The following is a 21,685-nucleotide window of genomic DNA, read 5'->3' on the forward strand; positions in this document are numbered from 1 at the left end:
TGTTTTATAAGTTGTATAAATATCACCGCCCGTTCGTTAAGAACATTAACATTGTGAAGTCAAAATGCATCATTAGCTGATATATAGCTTGAAATACAAATTCAATAAGGACCACTGTATTTCGCAAAAAGGAATAATCACTTAATCACTTATGGTTGTGTTATAAAGAACGTTTGTGTTTACATGTAACTCCATATATATACTATTTTTTCTACAGAAAAATCACTGATTCCCGTTGTTTCTCAGTAACAGCTTGGGGTAAGCATTGCTAGTCTTCTGATTGTTGAACACTTTCTTTTGTTTTTTATTCCATGAAGATTTTTTTAATGACATGAAAATAGTGTAATGCAGAAATGCTCTGATCAATCCAATAATTAGTGTCTCTTCCTATTAAAATATCACCAGAGGTCACATCATAACGTGTCATCTAACAATATGAATGCAGATCGTAAGATGTTGAAAAACATAAATGATGACTAAATTGGGATTCATAACATCATAATGTTTTCTTCTTGTTCAATAGATGTTGACCCGTGCAGTAAACAACCGTGTCTCAATGGGGGCACTTGTTCACGCGCAGGAAGTTCCGATTTTTACACATGCGTCTGTGCTGCTGGGTACACCGGTAATCGCTGTCAGACCAGTATGTATGATACGTATTTTTATATTTTTACTATCAAATCCTGGTAACTGTGGCTTTGTCTGTACTTTTTTAGTAGTATCATTCTTACATAAATGCCATTTACTCAACAACATATACAAAATTAATATGATATGGACCTCACATATATAGATGTTTGATTACCTGACTATTTGTAATAGTAAACATACTTTATGTTGGCATTTAAATATTCATCAAAACTAATTAGCATAATGATGACTTGGCGGATCAACATATCATTTACTACAGGAGTAGTGTATAGAGCAATAACTCACAATTTTCCACAGACATTGACGAATGCTTGAGCAGTCCCTGTAAACATGGAGCCACGTGTGTCGATCATGTGGCTAGTTACACGTGCGTTTGCCAGACAGGCTACACAGGACCTACCTGCCAGGCTGGTAAGAAAAGTAACAAAAAGATTTTAAGTCATGATATGTGTCCAGGCACTAAATGGGGCTACATTTCATCTCAACAAAAACCAGTTTTTCGTGATTTTAGTCAGCAATATTTTCGGCAGAAATCGAAACATCCACTCAAACAACTGAACATGCATACGAATGATTCATACCTTGAGTGTATGAAAGTTAAAATGTCACTGGAAGAAGAGCCGAATCTTTGTTGAGGTTACAAAATACATAGCTCATCCGACAATATTTCTGTCTTACTCCCAAGTCATTATATCATAATGTTTTGGGTTTTTTTTTTTTTTTTTTTTTTTTTGCTTTTTGGTGGGTTTTTTGGGGGTTTTTTTCATCTTTTTCAATTTATGTTAATAAATATCATACCGACCATGAGACAGATGAAATCATTGACATTTTTTGTCATGAGATATCAGCATTCTTAACACTACATGATTTTTTTTTTAACTTAATCTTTCGGGATTATCGGATAGAAAATTACCACCACTAGTAAAAACGTTATATCATTCATATAACGTCATATCTGTTTAAAAAAAAACGTCATATCTGTTTAAAAAAAACGTCATATCCGTTAATATAACGTCATATCTGTTAAAAAAAAACGTCATATCCGTTAATATAACGTCATGCCCATTGTTAATTTCGAGAATAAGGCATCTAGACCTAATACACCACAATAATACACATGGAAATACGGTGAAAAAGTATATGTTTTTGTAGTTATATTCAATATACAATGTATATCTGTATCTGGGCTAGTTTGTCGCGAGTTTAGGGATGTGCCTAACATTGCGTTGTTTTTAATAGACTTCCGGTCTGGATTTTTTGTTTGTATATTTATACTTTCAGTGATTATTGATATTAAATATTATGTGTTTTTAATTACATGAAGTTACCGATAATTGTGCAAGTGGACCATGTCAAAACCAGGGAACATGTTTGAACGCCGTGGCCACATTCTCCTGTGTCTGTGTGTCGGGGTTTACTGGTTCCACGTGTGGTACGGGTAAGTATTTCTTCATCACGTCAAAGGTTGATACCCAGTTTAGGCACGGGCAAATATGAATATATATATATTTCCGTACGTGTATATGTAAGACTGCGAAACTAACCAAGTGAGCTATGACTGGGGTAATTACTGAGTATTTGTTTGAAATCCACTCATCCAAAACCTTTTTGCAGTCCAAAATTTTAATCGTCACACAACAGTTCTAGAAAAGAATAGTATCTCCCATACTTTGCATTCCACAGATGATGCTTAACTTAATACATTCAGTAATAATAATGACTATGGCGTCACTAGCCTGTGACGTCATCTGATTGTGGAACCTGGCGGCTTGGTTACATAGATGCCCAGTAATGCTGTAAAGTAGACAACTGTGTCCGTGAATGATGTCCAAAATGGACAAGCCTGTACGTTCATAAGTAGATATGGGAGACAATGGACCTACCCTGTCAAAAAAGACACAGCACGTCTTTCCATCTTTAAACAGACATGAATTGCCCTGAAAACTTATTACAAAATGATTGCGCCCTCAACCTAGAGCATGGGTCTATTTTAAATAAACCTGAAATTACCATGTGGATATTTTCCTTTTTGATATATAGATATTTAATGATATTTGTATTGAAGTTTACTTTTAGTTCTGCCAGTGGATACCTAGGCATTGCTAATAATATTAATAATGAAGCTTGTTTGACATTGATTTAATTGACAACTTTTGAAAGGAAAGCTTGTAATTCACATAAGTGTACGTATGTATATCTACAACATTTGTCCTGATAAGACAAAGAACTACAGATACAGTTTGTATTTTTCGGCATAGCCGTTTAATATTCTTTTGGCCCCGGATATGACGCGACAGGTGGCGTTACTGGTCAAGATGAAGTATGTGATTGGTCAATGTAGCGGTAAATGCAAAATGCAGATATGCAGTTAAAAACGAAACAAAGTTAAGATCGAATGCAAGCTGAATAAGTGAATGTATCTTTTTAAATGACACATTAATAAAATTATATTCATGATTCAAATGCAGTCTTATTTTCACCAAAAATGATTCAAACTGATATAATTTTGTTATCCGTGCTGAAACCAGAGACATATATACAGATATGTCTCTGCTGAAACGCATTAGTTCGTGAATTTATTTCACCAGCAGTTTCACATTATAACCACCAGCATTAAAACTATGCCGTTTATCTTTTTTAAAGATATTTCTTGTTTCTAAATGTTATGTCTTCCACTTGGCACTGACCATTAACACCAGATATCGACGAGTGTCTGTCTACTCCTTGTCAAAATGGAGGCACGTGCTCCGATCGCGTGAATAGTTATACTTGCGCATGTGCAATGGGGTTTTCCGGTCTACAGTGTCAAACAGGTAAGATTTTTTCTTATTATGTAAAATCATAGTTGATTATGCCTTAATGTTTCTTCATCAGGATTATCAGAATGCTGATTGAAAATAACATTAATAATGAATGAATTTTTCAGTATTTGAACATCAGCATCTCATTGAAAATTAATGCAACAACCTTGACTATTCACGCGTATATGGAAGGTAATGCAACGGTTCAGTGGAATGGTCCATTAACAGTTAAGGTCATCTCATCAGTATTGGGACTGACAATATTCAGTTGTACACATTGTGTGTTATATATATTTAGATATAGACGAGTGTTTGAGTCTGCCTTGCCAACATGGTGGAACTTGCTTGGATTCTGTGAATAGTTACACGTGCAGTTGTCGTGCTGGCTATACGGACGACCACTGTCAAACAGGTATTAATGTCAAACATGTCTCACTGTTAAACAGGTATTACTGTCAAACATGTCTCACTGTCAAACAGGTATTAATGTCAAACAGGTATTAATGTCAAACATGTGTCACTGTCAAACATATATTTATATCAAACAGGTATCTCGGGAAAGGTGTCGTCATTCACATAGGACTCGAATCATGGAATAAAATGTTAGTCTCAACATTATTTTGCCTTCTCAATGCATCATGATGTATATAATGAGTTAAAGCAAAATATGTTATGGACAGAAAAACAGTTAAATTGGGGTCAAGGTATATTGATATGGATCTCTTTTACCTGCTTGCTGTTTGTTTCTGAACAGTTTCTTGACTTTCAGCATTTTCTCTGACTAGATATCGACGAGTGCCAGAGTGACCCCTGTCAAAATAGCGGAACATGTGTTGATCACGTAAACAACTACTCGTGTACATGTGGAGCAGGATATACTGGCACTGTATGTCAAACAGGTATGGCTATATATAAACAGGTATGGCTATATACAAACAGGTATGACAATATACAAACAGGTATGACTATATATAAACAGGTATGGCTATATACAAACAGGTATGGCTATATACAAACAGGTATATCAATATGCAAACAGGTATGGCTATATACAAACAGGTATGACAATATACAAACAGGTATGGCTATATATAAACAGGTATGGCTATATACAAACAGGTATGGCTATATACAGACAGGTATGGCTATATACAAACAGGTATGACAATATATAAACAGGTATGACAATATATAAACAGGTATGACAATATACAAACAGGTATGGCTATATATAAACAGGTATGGCTATATACAAACAGGTATGGCTATATATAAACAGGTATGGCTATATACAAACAGATATAGCGATTTACAAACAGGTATGACAATATATAAACAGGTATGACAATATACAAACAGGTATGGCTATATACAAAACAGGTATGACTATATACAAACAGGTATGGCTATATATAAACAGGTATGGCTATATATAAATAGGTATGGCTAAATACAAACAGGTATGGCTATATACAAACAGGTATTGCTATATAAACACATGTATAACAATATACAAACAGGTATGGCAATATACAAAAAGGTATGGCTATATACAAACTGGTATGGCTATATACAAACAGGTATGACAATATACAAACAGGTATGGCTATATACAAACAGGTATAATAATATGCAAACAGGTATGACAATATACAAACAGGTATGACAATATACAAACAGGTATGGCTATATACAAACATGTATAATAATATACAAACAGGTATAACAATATGCAAACAGGTATGACAATATACAAACAGGTATAACAATATACAGACAGGTATGACAATATACAAACAGGTATAACAATATACAAACAGGTATAACAATATGCAAACATGTATAACAATATACAAACAGGTATGACAATATACAAACAGCTATACCAATATACAAACAGGTATAACAATATACAAACAGGTATGGCTATATACAAACTGATTATTCAAAACACATTGCGACAGTTCAAGCACAAATACATGTATATAAATGTATGGCATTGCGACCGGATGGTTTAAATGTGGTATGAGGGAATACTGGCACTTTTAAACGTAATATAAGAAAACTATTATATACTATTTTCTGTTATGATTGGTAGACAATATTCAAACCTATTTAAATTACACTCTTTCCTTAAATAGTTTTTGTTTGGTTTGGTTGTTTTCTAAAATGCTATCAATGTAATTTTAATCCACCATGCATCAATCACGGGGTACAACTGTTACAGAAATAGATGAATGCCACAGTGATCCGTGCAAACATGGCGGAACCTGTGTGGACAAGGTAAACGGATACACGTGTAGCTGTGTGACGGGGTATGCCGGGTTGGAGTGTCAACACGGTAACATTTATTTAACTATATCTCATTAATATCGTCGTGCTGACATTGATGCCAGTTAAGGTGTTTATGGTGATGTTTCATGACGTTTACTTTGCTACTTACATTATACCAGTTACGCACTTAATCTAATTATATGGTAAAATGTACACAGCATACTAATACTTTCTTATTCCTTTATGTTTACCGCCATTTTGTACACTTTTAACGTCTACGGTGGTCATAAGATTGTTTTGTACCGAAATAGCTTAATTTGGCCATTCCACTGATGAAGACGGTATAGTTAAAGAAACTTAACGTAAGTGGTGGCGATATACAAAAACATTTATTCACGTACTTCATTGTTATAAAGCCCCCCTTTTTTCTTTTCTTTTTTTACTGTGGGTTCACATAGATATGGATGAATGCCAGAGTGTGCCGTGCAGAAATGGTGGGACTTGCTCGGATCATGTCAATAGCTTCTCTTGTACCTGTCCGCCTGGGTACACTGACAATGTCTGCGGAACTGGTAGGGAATAAAACTTCTTTTATTGCATTTGGTAATATATTTTCTGTAGAGTAACCTATATTACAGAACCGTAATTTTGTAACAATTTATTGAAATTGATAATGGAAATGTCTATATCGAGGAACTAATATGAGTGTCCCGTTTATATAAAATTTATAAAGCGAGTGTGAATTTTAAATGGTAAGTTCTATCCTAAAATCGTGATGGGTTTCTAAAAACAGGGGAAAATAAGAACAAAACAAAAATACTAAAATGAAGACCATTGAAAAAGTGCAAGACCAAGTGTTCCAAACAGGTAAGCGTCTTCTGCTTCATCGACGACACCCGCCAGATAAACATAGGTCACATCGACGACACCCTCCAGATAAACAAAGGTCACATCGACGACACCCGCCTGACAACATAGGTCACATCGACGACACCCGCCAGATAAACATAGGTCACATCGACGACACCCGCCAGATAAACACAGGTCACGTCGACGACACTCGCCAGATAAACATAGGTCACATCGACGACACCCGCCAGATAAACATAGGTCACATCGACGACACCGCCAGATAAACATAGGTCACATCGACGTCACCCGCCAGATAAACATAGGTCACATCGACGTCACCCGCCAGATAAACATAGGTCAAATCGACGACACCCGTCAGATAAACATAGGTCAAATCGACGACACCCGCCAGATAAACATAGGTCACATCGACGTCACCCGCCAGATAAACATAGGTCACATCGACGTCACCCGCCAGATAAACATAGGTCAAATCGACGACACCCGTCAGATAAACATAGGTCAAATCGACGACACCCGCCAGATAGATATAGGTCAAATCGACGACACCCGCCAGATTGATACAGGTCACATCGACGACACCCGCCAGATAAACATAGGTCAAATCGACGACACCCGCCAGATAAACATAGGTCACATCGACGACACCCGCCAGATAAACATAGGTCAAATCGACGACACCCGCCAGATAAACATAGGTCACATCGACGACACCCGCCAGATAAATATAGGTCAAATCGACGACACCCGCCAGATTGATACAGGTCACATCGACGACACCCGCCAGATAAACATAGGTCACATCGACGACACCCGCCAGATAAACATAGGTCAAATCGACGACACCCGCCAGATAAACATAGGTCAAATCGACGACACCCGCCAGATAAACATAGGTCACATCGACGACACCCGCCAGATAAACATAGGTCAAATCGACGACACCCGCCAGATAAACATAGGTCACATCGACGACACCCGCCAGATAAACATAGGTCACATCGACGACACCCGCCAGATAAACATAGGTCACATCGACGACACCCGCCAGATAAACAAAGGTCACATCGACGACACCCGCCAGATAAACATAGGTCACATCGACGACACCCTCCAGATAAACATAGGTCACATCGACGACACCCGCCAGATAAACATAGGTCAAATCGACGACACCCGCCAGATAAACATAGGTCACATCGACGACACCCGCCAGATAAACATAGGTCACATCGACGACACCCGCCAGATAAACATAGGTCACATCGACGACACCCGCCAGATAAACATAGGTCACATCGACGACACTCGCGAGATAAACATAGGTCAAATCAACGACACCCGCCAGATAAACATAGGTCAAATCAAAGACACCCACCAGATAAACATAGGTCAAATCGACGACACCCGCCAGATAAACATAGGTCAAATCAAAGACACCCGCCAGATAAACAAAGGTCACATCGACGACACCCTCCAGATAAACATAGGTCACATCGACGACACCCTCCAGATAAACATAGGTCAAATCAAAGACACCCGCCAGATAAACATAGGTCACGTCGACGACACCCGCCAGATAAACATAGGTCAAATCAAAGACACCCGCCAGACAACATAGGTCACATCGACGACACCCGCCAGATAAACAAATGTCACATCGACGACACCCTCCAGATAACCATAGGTCAAATCGACGACACCCGCCAGATAAACATAGGTCACATCGACGACACCCGCCTGACAACATAGGTCACATCGACGACACCCGCCAGATAAACAAAGGTCAAATCGACGACACCCGCCAGATAGATATAGGTCAAATCGACGACACCCGCCAGATTGATACAGGTCACATCGACGACACCCGCCAGATAAACATAGGTCAAATCGACGACACCCGCCAGATAAACATAGGTCACATCGACGACACCCGCCAGATAAACATAGGTCAAATCGACGACACCCGCCAGATAAACATAGGTCACATCGACGACACCCGCCAGATAAATATAGGTCAAATCGACGACACCCGCCAGATTGATACAGGTCACATCGACGACACCCGCCAGATAAACATAGGTCACATCGACGACACCCGCCAGATAAACATAGGTCAAATCGACGACACCCGCCAGATAAACATAGGTCAAATCGACGACACCCGCCAGATAAACATAGGTCACATCGACGACACCCGCCAGATAAACATAGGTCAAATCGACGACACCCGCCAGATAAACATAGGTCACATCGACGACACCCGCCAGATAAACATAGGTCACATCGACGACACCCGCCAGATAAACATAGGTCACATCGACGACACCCGCCAGATAAACAAAGGTCACATCGACGACACCCGCCAGATAAACATAGGTCACATCGACGACACCCTCCAGATAAACATAGGTCACATCGACGACACCCGCCAGATAAACATAGGTCAAATCGACGACACCCTCCAGATAAACATAGGTCACATCGACGACACCCGCCAGATAAACATAGGTCACATCGACGACACCCGCCAGATAAACATAGGTCACATCGACGACACCCGCCAGATAAACATAGGTCACATCGACGACACTCGCGAGATAAACATAGGTCAAATCAACGACACCCGCCAGATAAACATAGGTCAAATCAAAGACACCCACCAGATAAACATAGGTCAAATCGACGACACCCGCCAGATAAACATAGGTCAAATCAAAGACACCCGCCAGATAAACAAAGGTCACATCGACGACACCCTCCAGATAAACATAGGTCACATCGACGACACCCTCCAGATAAACATAGGTCAAATCAAAGACACCCGCCAGATAAACATAGGTCACGTCGACGACACCCGCCAGATAAACATAGGTCAAATCAAAGACACCCGCCAGACAACATAGGTCACATCGACGACACCCGCCAGATAAACAAATGTCACATCGACGACACCCTCCAGATAACCATAGGTCAAATCGACGACACCCGCCAGATAAACATAGGTCACATCGACGACACCCGCCTGACAACATAGGTCACATCGACGACACCCGCCAGATAAACAAAGGTCAAACCGACGACACCCGCCAGATAAATATAGGTCAAATCGACGACACCCGCCAGATAAACATAGGTCACATCGACGACACCCGCCAGATAAACAAAGGTCACATCAACGACACCCGCCAGATAAACATAGGTCACATCGACGACACCCGCCAGATAAACATAGGTCACATCAACGACACCCTCCAGATAAACATAGGTCAAAACGACGACACCCGTCAGATAAACATAGGTCACATCGACGACACCCGCCAGATAAACAAAGGTCACATCGACGACACCCTCCAGATAAACATAGGTCACATCGACGACACCCGCCAGATAAACATAGGTCACATCGACGACACCCGCCAGATAAACAAAGGTCACATCGACGACACCCTCCAGATAAACATAGGTCACATCGACGACACCCGCCATATAAACATAGGTCATATCGACGACATCCGCCAGATAAACATAGGTCACATCGACGACACCCGCCAGACAACATAGGTCACATCGACGACACCCGCCAGATAAACATAGGTCAAATCGACGACACCCGCCAGATAAATATAGGTCACATCGACGACACCCGCCAGATAAACATAGGTCACATCGACGACATCCGCCTGATAAACATAGGTCACATCGACGACACCCGCCAGATAAACATAGGTTACATCGACGACACCCGCCAGATAAACATAGGTCACATCGACGACACCCGCCAGATAAACATAGGTCACATCGACGACACCCGCCAGATAAACATAGGTCACATCGACGACACCCGCCAGATAAACATAGGTCACATCGACGACACCCGCCAGATAAACATAGGTCAAATCGACGACACCCGCCAGATAAACAAAGGTCACATCGACGACACCCGCCAGATAAACATAGGTCACATCGACGAAACCCGCCAGATAAACATAGGTCACATCGACGACACCCGCCAGATAAACATAGGTCACATTGACGACACCCGCCAGATAAACATAGGTCAAATCGACGACACCCGCCAGACAACATAGGTCAAATCGACGACACCCGCCAGATAAACATAGGTCACATCGACGAAACCCGCCAGACAACATAGGTCACATCGACGACACCCGCCAGATAAACATAGGTCACATTGACGACACCCGCCAGATAAACATAGGTCACATCGACGACGTCCGCGAAATAAATATAGGTCACATCGACGACACCCGCCAGATAAATAAAGGTCACATCGACGACACCCGCCAGATAAACATAGGTCACATCGACGACACCCGCCAGATAAACATAGGTTACATCGACGACACCCGCCAGATAAACATAGGTCACATCGACGTCACCCGCCAGATAAACATAGGTCACATCGACGAAACCCGCCAGATAAACATAGGTCACATCGACGACACCCGCCAGATAAACATAGGTCAAATCCATGTTAGGACGCATTCTAAAAAGCATAAGAGATGATAAATTGAAAACTCCATACTTTGTACTTCTGACAACACTAACGATTCCATGTAGGACGAAAAGACAGATTTCGATGTTCGAATGATTTATGTTTACGGAATTTCTAAATAAAACATTTCAACTGTTTTTTGTATAATTCGTTCAGAGATAGACGAGTGTTACAGTGACCCATGCCAACATGGCGGAACCTGTGTGGACCACGTGGCTGGCTATACATGCTTCTGTGTGGCAGGATACACGGATGTAAATTGTCAAACAGGTAACATTTAGAAATAAATAAAAGTCCGGCGTCGTATCTGGTATGTTGGTTTGTCTGTATGTCAAGTTAAACGGAGAAAAATATTTAATGATGTAATATTAATATATACATGTATTATAATTTTCTACTGGAAACAGAAATAAACATCCATTAACAAATTAGGAGTTTGATTATTTGCCTATTACATGGCTTATTAAAATAAATACATTGTTTTTTGACCAGACATAGATGAATGTTTGACCTTACCCTGTATGCATGGGGGCACATGTACAGATCTTGTAAACGACTTCAGATGCACGTGTACCCCTGGATACACAGACACACGATGTAATACAAGTAGGTATATCTGTAAGGACCTTCCTCTATACATACATCTTCCAATATGTTTTGGAATTTGTAAATTTAGAAAGCTATGTTTTGATGATACATTAGCAACAAACAGATCTTATTTTACATTTGCTGTTTCTCAGCAATTTTCTAGGCGGTGTTAAGGGTTCTTCGATTTGTAGAGAAGCATAATTAGATTATAGATAAATAACTTTATGTTTACACAATGGATCACGAAAGATGATAACTTTAATAAATTATTAATCACCAAACAAATCATTTCTTCACTTCAAATTTTTTGCCACCAAAACTGCCCTGTTATTCTTTGATAGCTATGTATCAGGTTATCTGTGAAATGAGAGAACAGACTAAACATAAAATGTTATTTTACTATCCTGTTTGTTATCCTGTTATGATTTTGTTATCCTGTTATAGTTTTGTTATCCTGTTATAGTTTTGTTATCCTGTTATTATTTTATTATCCTGTCTGTTATCCTGTTATAATTTTGTTATCCTGTTATGATTTTTTTATCCTGTTATAGTTTTGTTATCCTGTTATAGTTTTGTTATCCTGTTATTATTTTGTTATCCTGTCTGTTACCCTGTTATGATTTTGTTATCCTGTTATAGTTTTGTTATCCTGTTATTATTTTATTATCCTGTCTGTTATCCTGTTATAGTTTTGTTATCCTGTTATTATTTTGTTATCCTGTTATGATTTTGTTATCCTGTTATGATTTTGTTATCCTGTTATAGTTTTGTTATCCTGTTATGATTTTGTTATCCTGTTATAGTTTTGTTATCCTGTTATAGTTTTGTTATCCTGTTATGATTTTGTTATCCTGTTATGATTTTGTTATCCTGTTATAGTTTTGTTATCCTGTTATTATTTTGTTATCCTGTTATTATTTTGTTATCATGTTATAGTTTTGCTATCCTGTTATTATTTTGTTATCCTGTTATTATTTTATTATCCTGTCTGTTATCCCGTTATAGTTTTGTTATCCTGTTATGATTTTTTTTATCCTGTTATGATTTTGTTATCATGTTATTATTTTGTTATACTGTTATTATTTTGTTATCCTGTTATGATTTTGTTATCATGTTATTATTTTGTTATACTGTTATTATTTTGTTATCCTGTTATAGTTTTGCTATCCTGTTATTATTTTGTTATCCTGTTATTATTTTATTATCCTGTCTGTTATCCTGTTATAGTTTTGTTATCCTGTTATTATTTTGTAATCCTGTTATGGTTTTGTTATCCTGTTATAGTTTTGTTATCCTGTTATTATTTTATTATCCTGTCTGTTATCCTGTTATAGTTTTGTTATCCTGTTATTATTTTGTTATCCTGTTATGGTTTTGTTATCCTGTTATTATTTTGTTATCCTGTTATTATTTTATTATCCTGTCTGTTATCATGTTATAGTTTTGTTATCCTGTTATTATTTTGTTATCCTGTTATTATTTTGTTATACTGTTATTATTTTGTTATCCTGTTATTATTTTATTATCCTGTCTGTTATCATGTTATAGTTTTGTTATCCTGTTATTATTTTGTTATCCTGTTATTATTTTGTTATACTGTTATTATTTTGTTATCCTGTTATTATTTTGTTATCCTGTTATGGTTTTGTTATCCTGTTATTATTTTGTTATCCTGTTATGGTTTTGTTATCCTGTTATTATTTTGTTATCCTGTTATTATTTTATTATCCTGTCTGTTATCCTGTTATAGTTTTGTTATCCTGTTATTATTTTGTTATCCTGTTATGGTTTTGTTATCCTGTTATTATTTTGTTATCCTGTTATTATTTTATTATCCTGTCTGTTATCCTGTTATAGTTTTGTTATCCTGTTATGGTTTTGTTATCCTGTTATTATTTTGTTATCTGTTATTATTTTGTTATCCTGGTATTATTTTGTTATCCTTGCTGAATTTCAGATATCAACGAATGTAGTAGTAACCCATGTCAAAATGGCGGAACATGCACCGACCACGTGAACAGCTACACGTGCAGCTGCATGCCGGGATATACTGGACTTAATTGTCAAACAAGTACTGTACATATGTAGTGGTTTATATCTAGGTGTGTTATCATTAGTTATTGTATTCGCTGGCAGAACGACCACAGATACGATATATCTGTCTCAAACATACAATGTTTCTGTTTCTGTTTAAGATATAGATGAGTGTCATAGTGACCCGTGCCAACATGGTGGGACGTGCCAGGACCAGGTCAATGGATATAAATGTGTTTGTGTTGCTGGTTTCACTGGACCTAATTGTCAAACTGGTAAGCAATATCAACATATAAGATAAACGTATAAACAGTTCCCGTTATGAAGTAAAAAGACAAATGTATCGTAAAAAGAAATAGATGCAGATCCCGAATAATTTCCAAACACGTTTCCAAAGCACCACACTCGAATGTATAAAGAAACATTTGTAACAATGTGCTTCAAACAAACGTGTCTTAACACAGAGTAAAAGGACTAAGAAAACATGGATTGTTTCTTGTGGCCAGTAATTATCTAATCATTTAAATGCTCCCTCTTTGAAAGAACAATATTGTTTTACTTCAACAGGATGGAGATTGAATATAAGATGTTTACTTTTAAATGTTTTGATCATCTCAGAGTGTATCACAGTTCATATATCTGACGTGTATATTTATAGATATAGATGAGTGTCAGTCGTCTCCCTGTATGTATGGTGGCACATGCACGGACCTGGTCAATGGTTTCCGGTGTACATGTTCCCCTGGTTTCACAGACACACGCTGTAGTACAGGTATACATATAAATATATATATAAGGCAAATGATATTTTGATCCGAGACAGCAAGTAGCATTGAGTATGACCCTGGACGAAGGGTGATAACTCCCACTGAAAGTAATAAGTCGTCTCCAAGAATGCAACAAATTTGGAAATGGCGACTGCAAATATTACACAAATTAAATCAGGGTAAATCATAAAGTTTTTATTATGCTTTCATATTGCCGACAATGTAAGACTTTAAATTCTGTAGCTAATCGTGACCTTTCGATTCAATTGAGGGACATTTTCTGTCAAAATATTGGTAATATGATTGATTAAAGTTGATCCATGACTGATTACCGAGTATGTCCAAAATGTATAGAGCTGCATCTCCCCGGTGAAATGATAATATACCTTGTCCTCGACTTACCTTGATAATATACCTTGTCCTCGACTTACCTTGATAATATACCTTGTCCTCGACTTACCTTGATAATATACCTTGTCCTCGACTTACCTTGATAATATACCTTGTCCTCGACATACCTTGATAATATACCTTGTCCTCGACTTACCTTGATAATATACCTTGTCCTCGACTTACCTTGATAATATACCTTGTCCTCGACTTACCTTGATTATCCTTGTTTTTGTGCTCACTATGGCCGCCGCCATATTAGGCCTAATACAACCCGATACAACAGCGATACAATTTAATCATATCACATTGTATCGGAGATTTCCGTTTTTTACCAATTATGAACACATCTTGTATTGACAACTTGAGCGACATTTCTGACAATAAAGTGTTCCGGAGTGATACCCCTATATTTATATACCTCACCTCGCCATTACACTGTTACCAGGTCCTAGAACACTTACATACGAAATCAACATGGTGAAATTTGGGTGATTGATGGATGAACTACTACTGCCTGTTACCCAAATTGTCATTTTACAATATGATGAACTTGACACAATGAGTATCTAACATTACAAAGTGTGTATTTCACTATAAGAAACCTATCATGGTCAAAAGTTAAGATAAATAGACATCTCGACTGATTTGACAGGTACCATACAGTTATCACACTCCCTACCTTACTAAACATCTCGACTGATTTGACAGGTACTATACAGTTATCACACTCCCTACCTTACTAAACATCTCGACTGATTTGACAGGTAATATACAGTTATCACACTCCCTACCTTACTAAACATCTCGACTGATTTGACAGGTACCATACAGTTATCACACTCCCTGACTTACTAAACATCTCGACTGATTTGACAGGTACTATACAGTTATCACACTCCCTGACTTACTAAACATCTCGACTGATTTGACAGGTACTATACAGTTATCACACTCCCTGACTTACTAAACATCTCGACTGATTTGACAGGTACTATACAGTTATCACACACCCTACCTTACTAAACATCTCGACTGATTTGACAGGTACTATACAGTTATCACACTCCCTACCTTACTAAACATCTCGACTGATTTGACAGGTACTATACAGTTATCACACTCCCTACCTTACTAAACATCTTGACTGATTTGACAGGTAATATACAGTTATCACACTCCCTACCTTACTAAACATCTCGACTGATTTGACAGGTACCATACAGTTATCACACTCCCTGACTTACTAAACATCTCGACTGATTTGACAGGTACTATATAGTTATCACACACCCTACCTTACTAAACATCTCGACTGATTTGACAGGTACTAAACAGTTATCACACTCCCTGACTTACTAAACATCTCGACTGATTTGACAGGTACTATATAGTTATCACACACCCTACCTTACTAAACATCTCGACTGATTTAACAGGTACGATAGTTATCACACACCCTACCTTACTAAACATCTCGACTGATTTGTCAGGTACTATATAGTTATCACACACCCTACCTTACTAAACATCTCGACTGATTTGACAGGTCACACTCCCTACCTTACTAAACATCTCTACTGATTTGACAGGTACTATATAGTTATCACACTCCCTACCTTACTAAACATCCCGACTGATTTGACAGGTACCATACAGTTATCACACTCCCTGCCTTACTAAACATCTCGACTGATTTGACAGGTACTATACAGTTATCACACTTCATGCCTTACTAAACATCTCGACTGATTTGACAGGTACTATACAGTTATCACACACCCTGCCTTACTAAACATCTCGACTGATTTGACAGGTACTATAAAGTTATCACACTCCCTACCTTACTAACCATCTCGACTGATTTGACAGGTACTATACAGTTATCACACACCCTGCCTTACTAAACATCTCGACTGATTTGACAGGTACTATAAAGTTATCACACTCCCTACCTTACTAAACATCTTGACTGATTTGACAGGTACTATACAGTTATCACACTCCCTACCTTACTAAACATCTTGACTGATTTGACAGGTAATATAGAATTATCACACTCCCTACCTTACTAAACATCTCGACTGATTTGACAGGTACTATACAGTTATCACACTCCCTGCCTTACTAAACATCTCGACTGATTTGACAGGTACAGTTATCACACTCCCTGCCTTACTAAACATCTCGACAGATTTGACAGGTACTATACAGTCATCACACACCCCACGTCACTAAACATCTCGACTGATTTGACAGGTACCATACAGTTATCACACTCCCTACCTTACTAAACATCTCGACTGATTTGACAGGTACCATACAGTTATCACACTCCCTACCTTACTAAACATCTCGACTGATTTGACAGGTACCATACAGTTATCACACACCCTGCCTTACTAAACATCCCGACTGATTTGACAGGTACCATACAGTTATCACACACCCTACCTTACTAAACATATCGACTGATTTGACAGGTACAGTTATCACACTCCCTACCTTACTAAACATCTCGACTGATTTGACAGGTACAGTTATCACACACCCTACCTTACTAAACATCTCGACTGATTTGACAGGTACTATACAGTTATCACACTCCCTACCTTACTAAACATCTCGACTGATTTGACAGGTACCATACAGTTATCACACACCCTACCTTACTAAACATCTCGACTGATTTGACAGGTACCATACAGTTATCACACTCCCTACCTTACTAAACATCTCGACTGATTTGACAGGTACTAAACAGTTATCACACTGATTTGACAGGTACCATACAGTTATCACACTCCCTACCTTACTAAACATCTCGACTGATTTGACAGGTACTAAACAGTTATCACACTGATTTGACAGGTACCATACAGTTATCACACACCCTACCTTACTAAACATCTCGACTGATTTGACAGGTACCATACAGTTATCACACTCCCTACCTTACTAAACATCTCGACTGATTTGACAGGTACTAAACAGTTATCACACTCCCTACCTTACTAAACATCTCGACTGATTTGACAGGTACCATACAGTTATCACACACCCTACCTTACTAACCATCTCGACTGATTTGACAGGTACTAAACAGTTATCACACTCCCTACCTTACTAAACATCTCGACTGATTTGACAGGTACCATACAGTTATCACACTCCCTACCTTACTAAACATCTCGACTGATTTGACAGGTACCATACAGTTATCACACTCCCTACCTTACTAAACATCTCGACTGATTTGACAGGTACTAAACAGTTATCACACTCCCTACCTTACTAAACATCTCGACTGATTTGACAGGTACCATACAGTTATCACACTCCCTACCTTACTAAACATCTCGACTGATTTGACAGGTACCATACAGTTATCACACACCCTGACTTACTAAACATCTCGACTGATTTGACAGGTACCATACAGTTATCACACTCCCTACCTTACTAAACATCTCGACTGATTTGACAGGTACCATACAGTTATCACACTCCCTACCTTACTAAACATCTCGACTGATTTGACAGGTACCATACAGTTATCACACTCCCTGCCTTACTAAACATCTCGACTGATTTGACAGGTACTATACAGTTATCACACTCCCTGCCTTACTTACCATCTCGACTGATTTGACAGATACCATACAGTTATCACACTCCCTGACTTACTAAACATCTCGACTGATTTGACAGGTACTAAACAGTTATCACACTCCCTACCTTACTAAACATCTCGACTGATTTGACAGGTACTATACAGTTATCACACTGATTTGACAGGTACTAAACAGTTATCACACTGATTTGACAGGTACTATACAGTTATCACACACCCTACCTTACTAAACATCTCGACTGATTTGACAGGTACTATACAGTTATCACACTTCATGCCTTACTATCTTTATGGACAGGAAAACAGTAATGGCATGTCATTTTGGGAAAATATCGAATAGCCTTGTCTTTGTTATCACTTTAAGAGTAACTTAGATATGCATGGTGGTTCGATGAAGATGAAGGTGTTTCCCTTACGTAATGCCCGGCTTTATTTTGTAGTTTTCCATGATGCTCAAGTAAATCTATACTTTATCTGTGTTTGCCCACATCGTAAAATTTCTAGATAGAATTACGGTTTCGTTTACTTGTCGATGTTTTATAACTGTTTTAATCTGCTGTTGCAGGCGACAGGATTGAGATCTTTGCTTATAACTTTCGTTCAAGAGTAGATAGAAAAGACCTTAACTAATTCGTTTTTATTGATAATTTTACATTATATTGTATAATTTAGATAAAGAAATTAACAAAATCTAGTATAATGATTATCATATTTCATTGTCTTTGCATTATTGTAGATTAATATATTTTGCAATGTAAATTATTTGTTTCTTTCCTTTGAACACTTGCAGCGAATTTGCAGCGAAAGGTATTTCCATTTACATCTGTTTTAAATTCAGCTGTCTTTATTTCAAAAATATCATTATCTACCATGCATATAGATTATTTTAGATAAAAATCTTAAGGCACAAAACTATCTATTTATGTTCTTTCAGACATTGATGAGTGTCACAGTGCCCCTTGTCAACACGGCGGAACGTGTGTGGACAAAGTAAACAGCTACCGCTGTATCTGTGTTCCTGGTTACACCGGCAGTAACTGTCAAACTGGTAAGGATTATTAACCATCTACAGGGTAAAATAACGGAGATTATCTAATAATTTCGGGTAAATATGTTTAAGATATTAACACAACATTTTCAAAATCAAGTCAACCAGTAGATTTTCCATATCATGTTAATTAGATAACACAGCCGTCACAGTTTATGATATTTATATATCGACATTATTATACAGATATAGATGAGTGTCAGTCGTCTCCCTGTATGTATGGAGGCACGTGCACGGATTTGGTCAATGCTTTCCGGTGTACATGTTCCCCTGGTTACACAGACACGCTCTGTAGCACAGGTAATCCATTTTATACGAAGTTTCCATCAATATATGATACTGGTTCTAGAACATTATATATAATATACTAGTATGCATGCTACTGATAAAGTTGTCTTCCTTCGTTAATTTTGTTAATACGTTATATTCCATAGTGTATGGTAATATTTCTAAAATGGCATAAATAAATTTTATGTTTGTGCATCATAAACTAAAGTGTCTAGTTTATAATAAGAACTCAGTATATTACACTTTACTCGCAGGAAATATCACTCCTGTATGATTTTAAAATAGTTGTTTCATCCTATGGTTAAATTTCAAATTTTTGGGGTCGGGAATTATACCACAAAGAAGTTAATGCTTTATTTTCTCTTTCTTACCATAAAACCTGTTTTCAAAGTGAGCATTTATACCACGTCTTCGTCAATGACGCATGAAATATGAATCTTACAAAATTCATAACGAGACACTGGTTACCATTTGTAACTATATACGCTACGCATAAAGTGATGACGCTGTGGTGACGTTCTCAAACAGCACATATAATAAGTAGATTTATTATACCCACGCAACGAAGTTAGGGGGGGGAGGGGAGTATACTGGAATCAGGTTGTCCGTCCGTCTATAGACACATTTTGCCCGGACAACTCCTCCTAAACCGATGGGCCGATTCCAATGAAACTTCACACACATATTAATGATCATGTGTAGATGTGCATGCCACTTTTTATCAAAACGATGGTTGCTATGTCAACTGGTCACTATAAACAGATTTTCTGATAAGAACCATAACTTTAAGTTTGTCCGGACAACTCCTCCTAAACCGAAGGGCCAGTTTGAATGAAACTTCACACAAATATAGAGGACCATATGCAGATGTGCATGCCACTTTCTTTTCCTCAAAATTATGGTTGCTATGGCAACTGGTCACTATATTACTGGGTTATCTTAGTTAGCCTCTAATTAAGAGTTCCAATTTACCATTGACTTGTGCAGATTGCGGGGGTATTAGTCAGCCATCCTGGCGACAGTTCTAGTTTTTCCTTACAGGAAATACCAATTTTATAATCTCCTTACCGAAGTAAAGTTGGGATGCACCAGTGAAGTGGTGGAGAAATATTGGTTTTAGGAATGTAGTTATTTTGTGATTTGTTTTATGATGGTTTGACTCTTCAAATATTACCAGTGTTATTGAATATTCCATCAGATATCAACGAATGTCTTAGTAATCCCTGCCAACATGGTGGAACATGCACCGATCAAGTCAACAGTTACACGTGTAGCTGTATGCCGGGATATTCTGGACTATACTGCCAAACAGGTAACATTCAATAGTCTAAATAAAACATGCCATGATAGATGATGACAATACAAAGGTAAGAAAAAGATAAACGGCATAGTTTTAATACCGATGGTTATAATGTAATACTACTGGTGAAATAAACTATGCGTTTCAGCAAGGATAACAAACTTGTACCAGAATTGAAATCAGACTGCATTTGAATCAGGAATATAATTTTATTAATGTGTCATTTGAAAAGATACATCCACTTATTCAGCTTGCATTTAATCTGAACTTTGTTTCGTTTTTAACTGTAAATCTGCATTTTGCATTTACCGCTACATTGACCAATCACATACTTCACCTTGACCAGTAACGCCACCTGTCGCGTCATATCCGGGGCCAAAAAGAATAGTATACGGCTATGCTATGACCGAAGGACTGTGAATATACAGATATAGTGTGGAGTTATTTTATTGGGTTCAACCTTACAACATTATATCATGAGATAACTTCTAATAAAATATTACTAATACGTCTGTCTT

The 21,685-nt window shown here is 37.9% G+C and overlaps 1 protein-coding gene across 1 annotated transcript in view; it reads left to right on the forward strand.

Annotated features, from left to right (window-relative positions):
* LOC117322776 (fibropellin-1-like) overlaps positions 1-21,685 on the forward strand; it is a 46,423-nt gene that overhangs the window by 7,441 nt on the left and 17,297 nt on the right. Inside the window, exons 8-24 of the mRNA XM_033877715.1 lie at positions 218-258; positions 524-643; positions 949-1,062; positions 1,976-2,089; positions 3,351-3,464; positions 3,751-3,864; positions 4,238-4,351; positions 5,680-5,793; positions 6,185-6,298; positions 11,275-11,388; positions 11,611-11,724; positions 13,664-13,777; positions 13,902-14,015; positions 14,399-14,512; positions 19,466-19,579; positions 19,766-19,879; positions 21,066-21,179. Coding sequence (XP_033733606.1) covers positions 218-258; positions 524-643; positions 949-1,062; positions 1,976-2,089; positions 3,351-3,464; positions 3,751-3,864; positions 4,238-4,351; positions 5,680-5,793; positions 6,185-6,298; positions 11,275-11,388; positions 11,611-11,724; positions 13,664-13,777; positions 13,902-14,015; positions 14,399-14,512; positions 19,466-19,579; positions 19,766-19,879; positions 21,066-21,179 — 1,871 coding nt within the window. The remainder of the gene's footprint in view (positions 1-217; positions 259-523; positions 644-948; positions 1,063-1,975; positions 2,090-3,350; positions 3,465-3,750; positions 3,865-4,237; positions 4,352-5,679; positions 5,794-6,184; positions 6,299-11,274; positions 11,389-11,610; positions 11,725-13,663; positions 13,778-13,901; positions 14,016-14,398; positions 14,513-19,465; positions 19,580-19,765; positions 19,880-21,065; positions 21,180-21,685) is intronic.

The sequence above is a fragment of the Pecten maximus genome, chromosome 3 (genome assembly GCF_902652985.1).
Source record: "Pecten maximus chromosome 3, xPecMax1.1, whole genome shotgun sequence".
Lineage (NCBI taxonomy): Eukaryota > Metazoa > Mollusca > Bivalvia > Pectinida > Pectinidae > Pecten > Pecten maximus.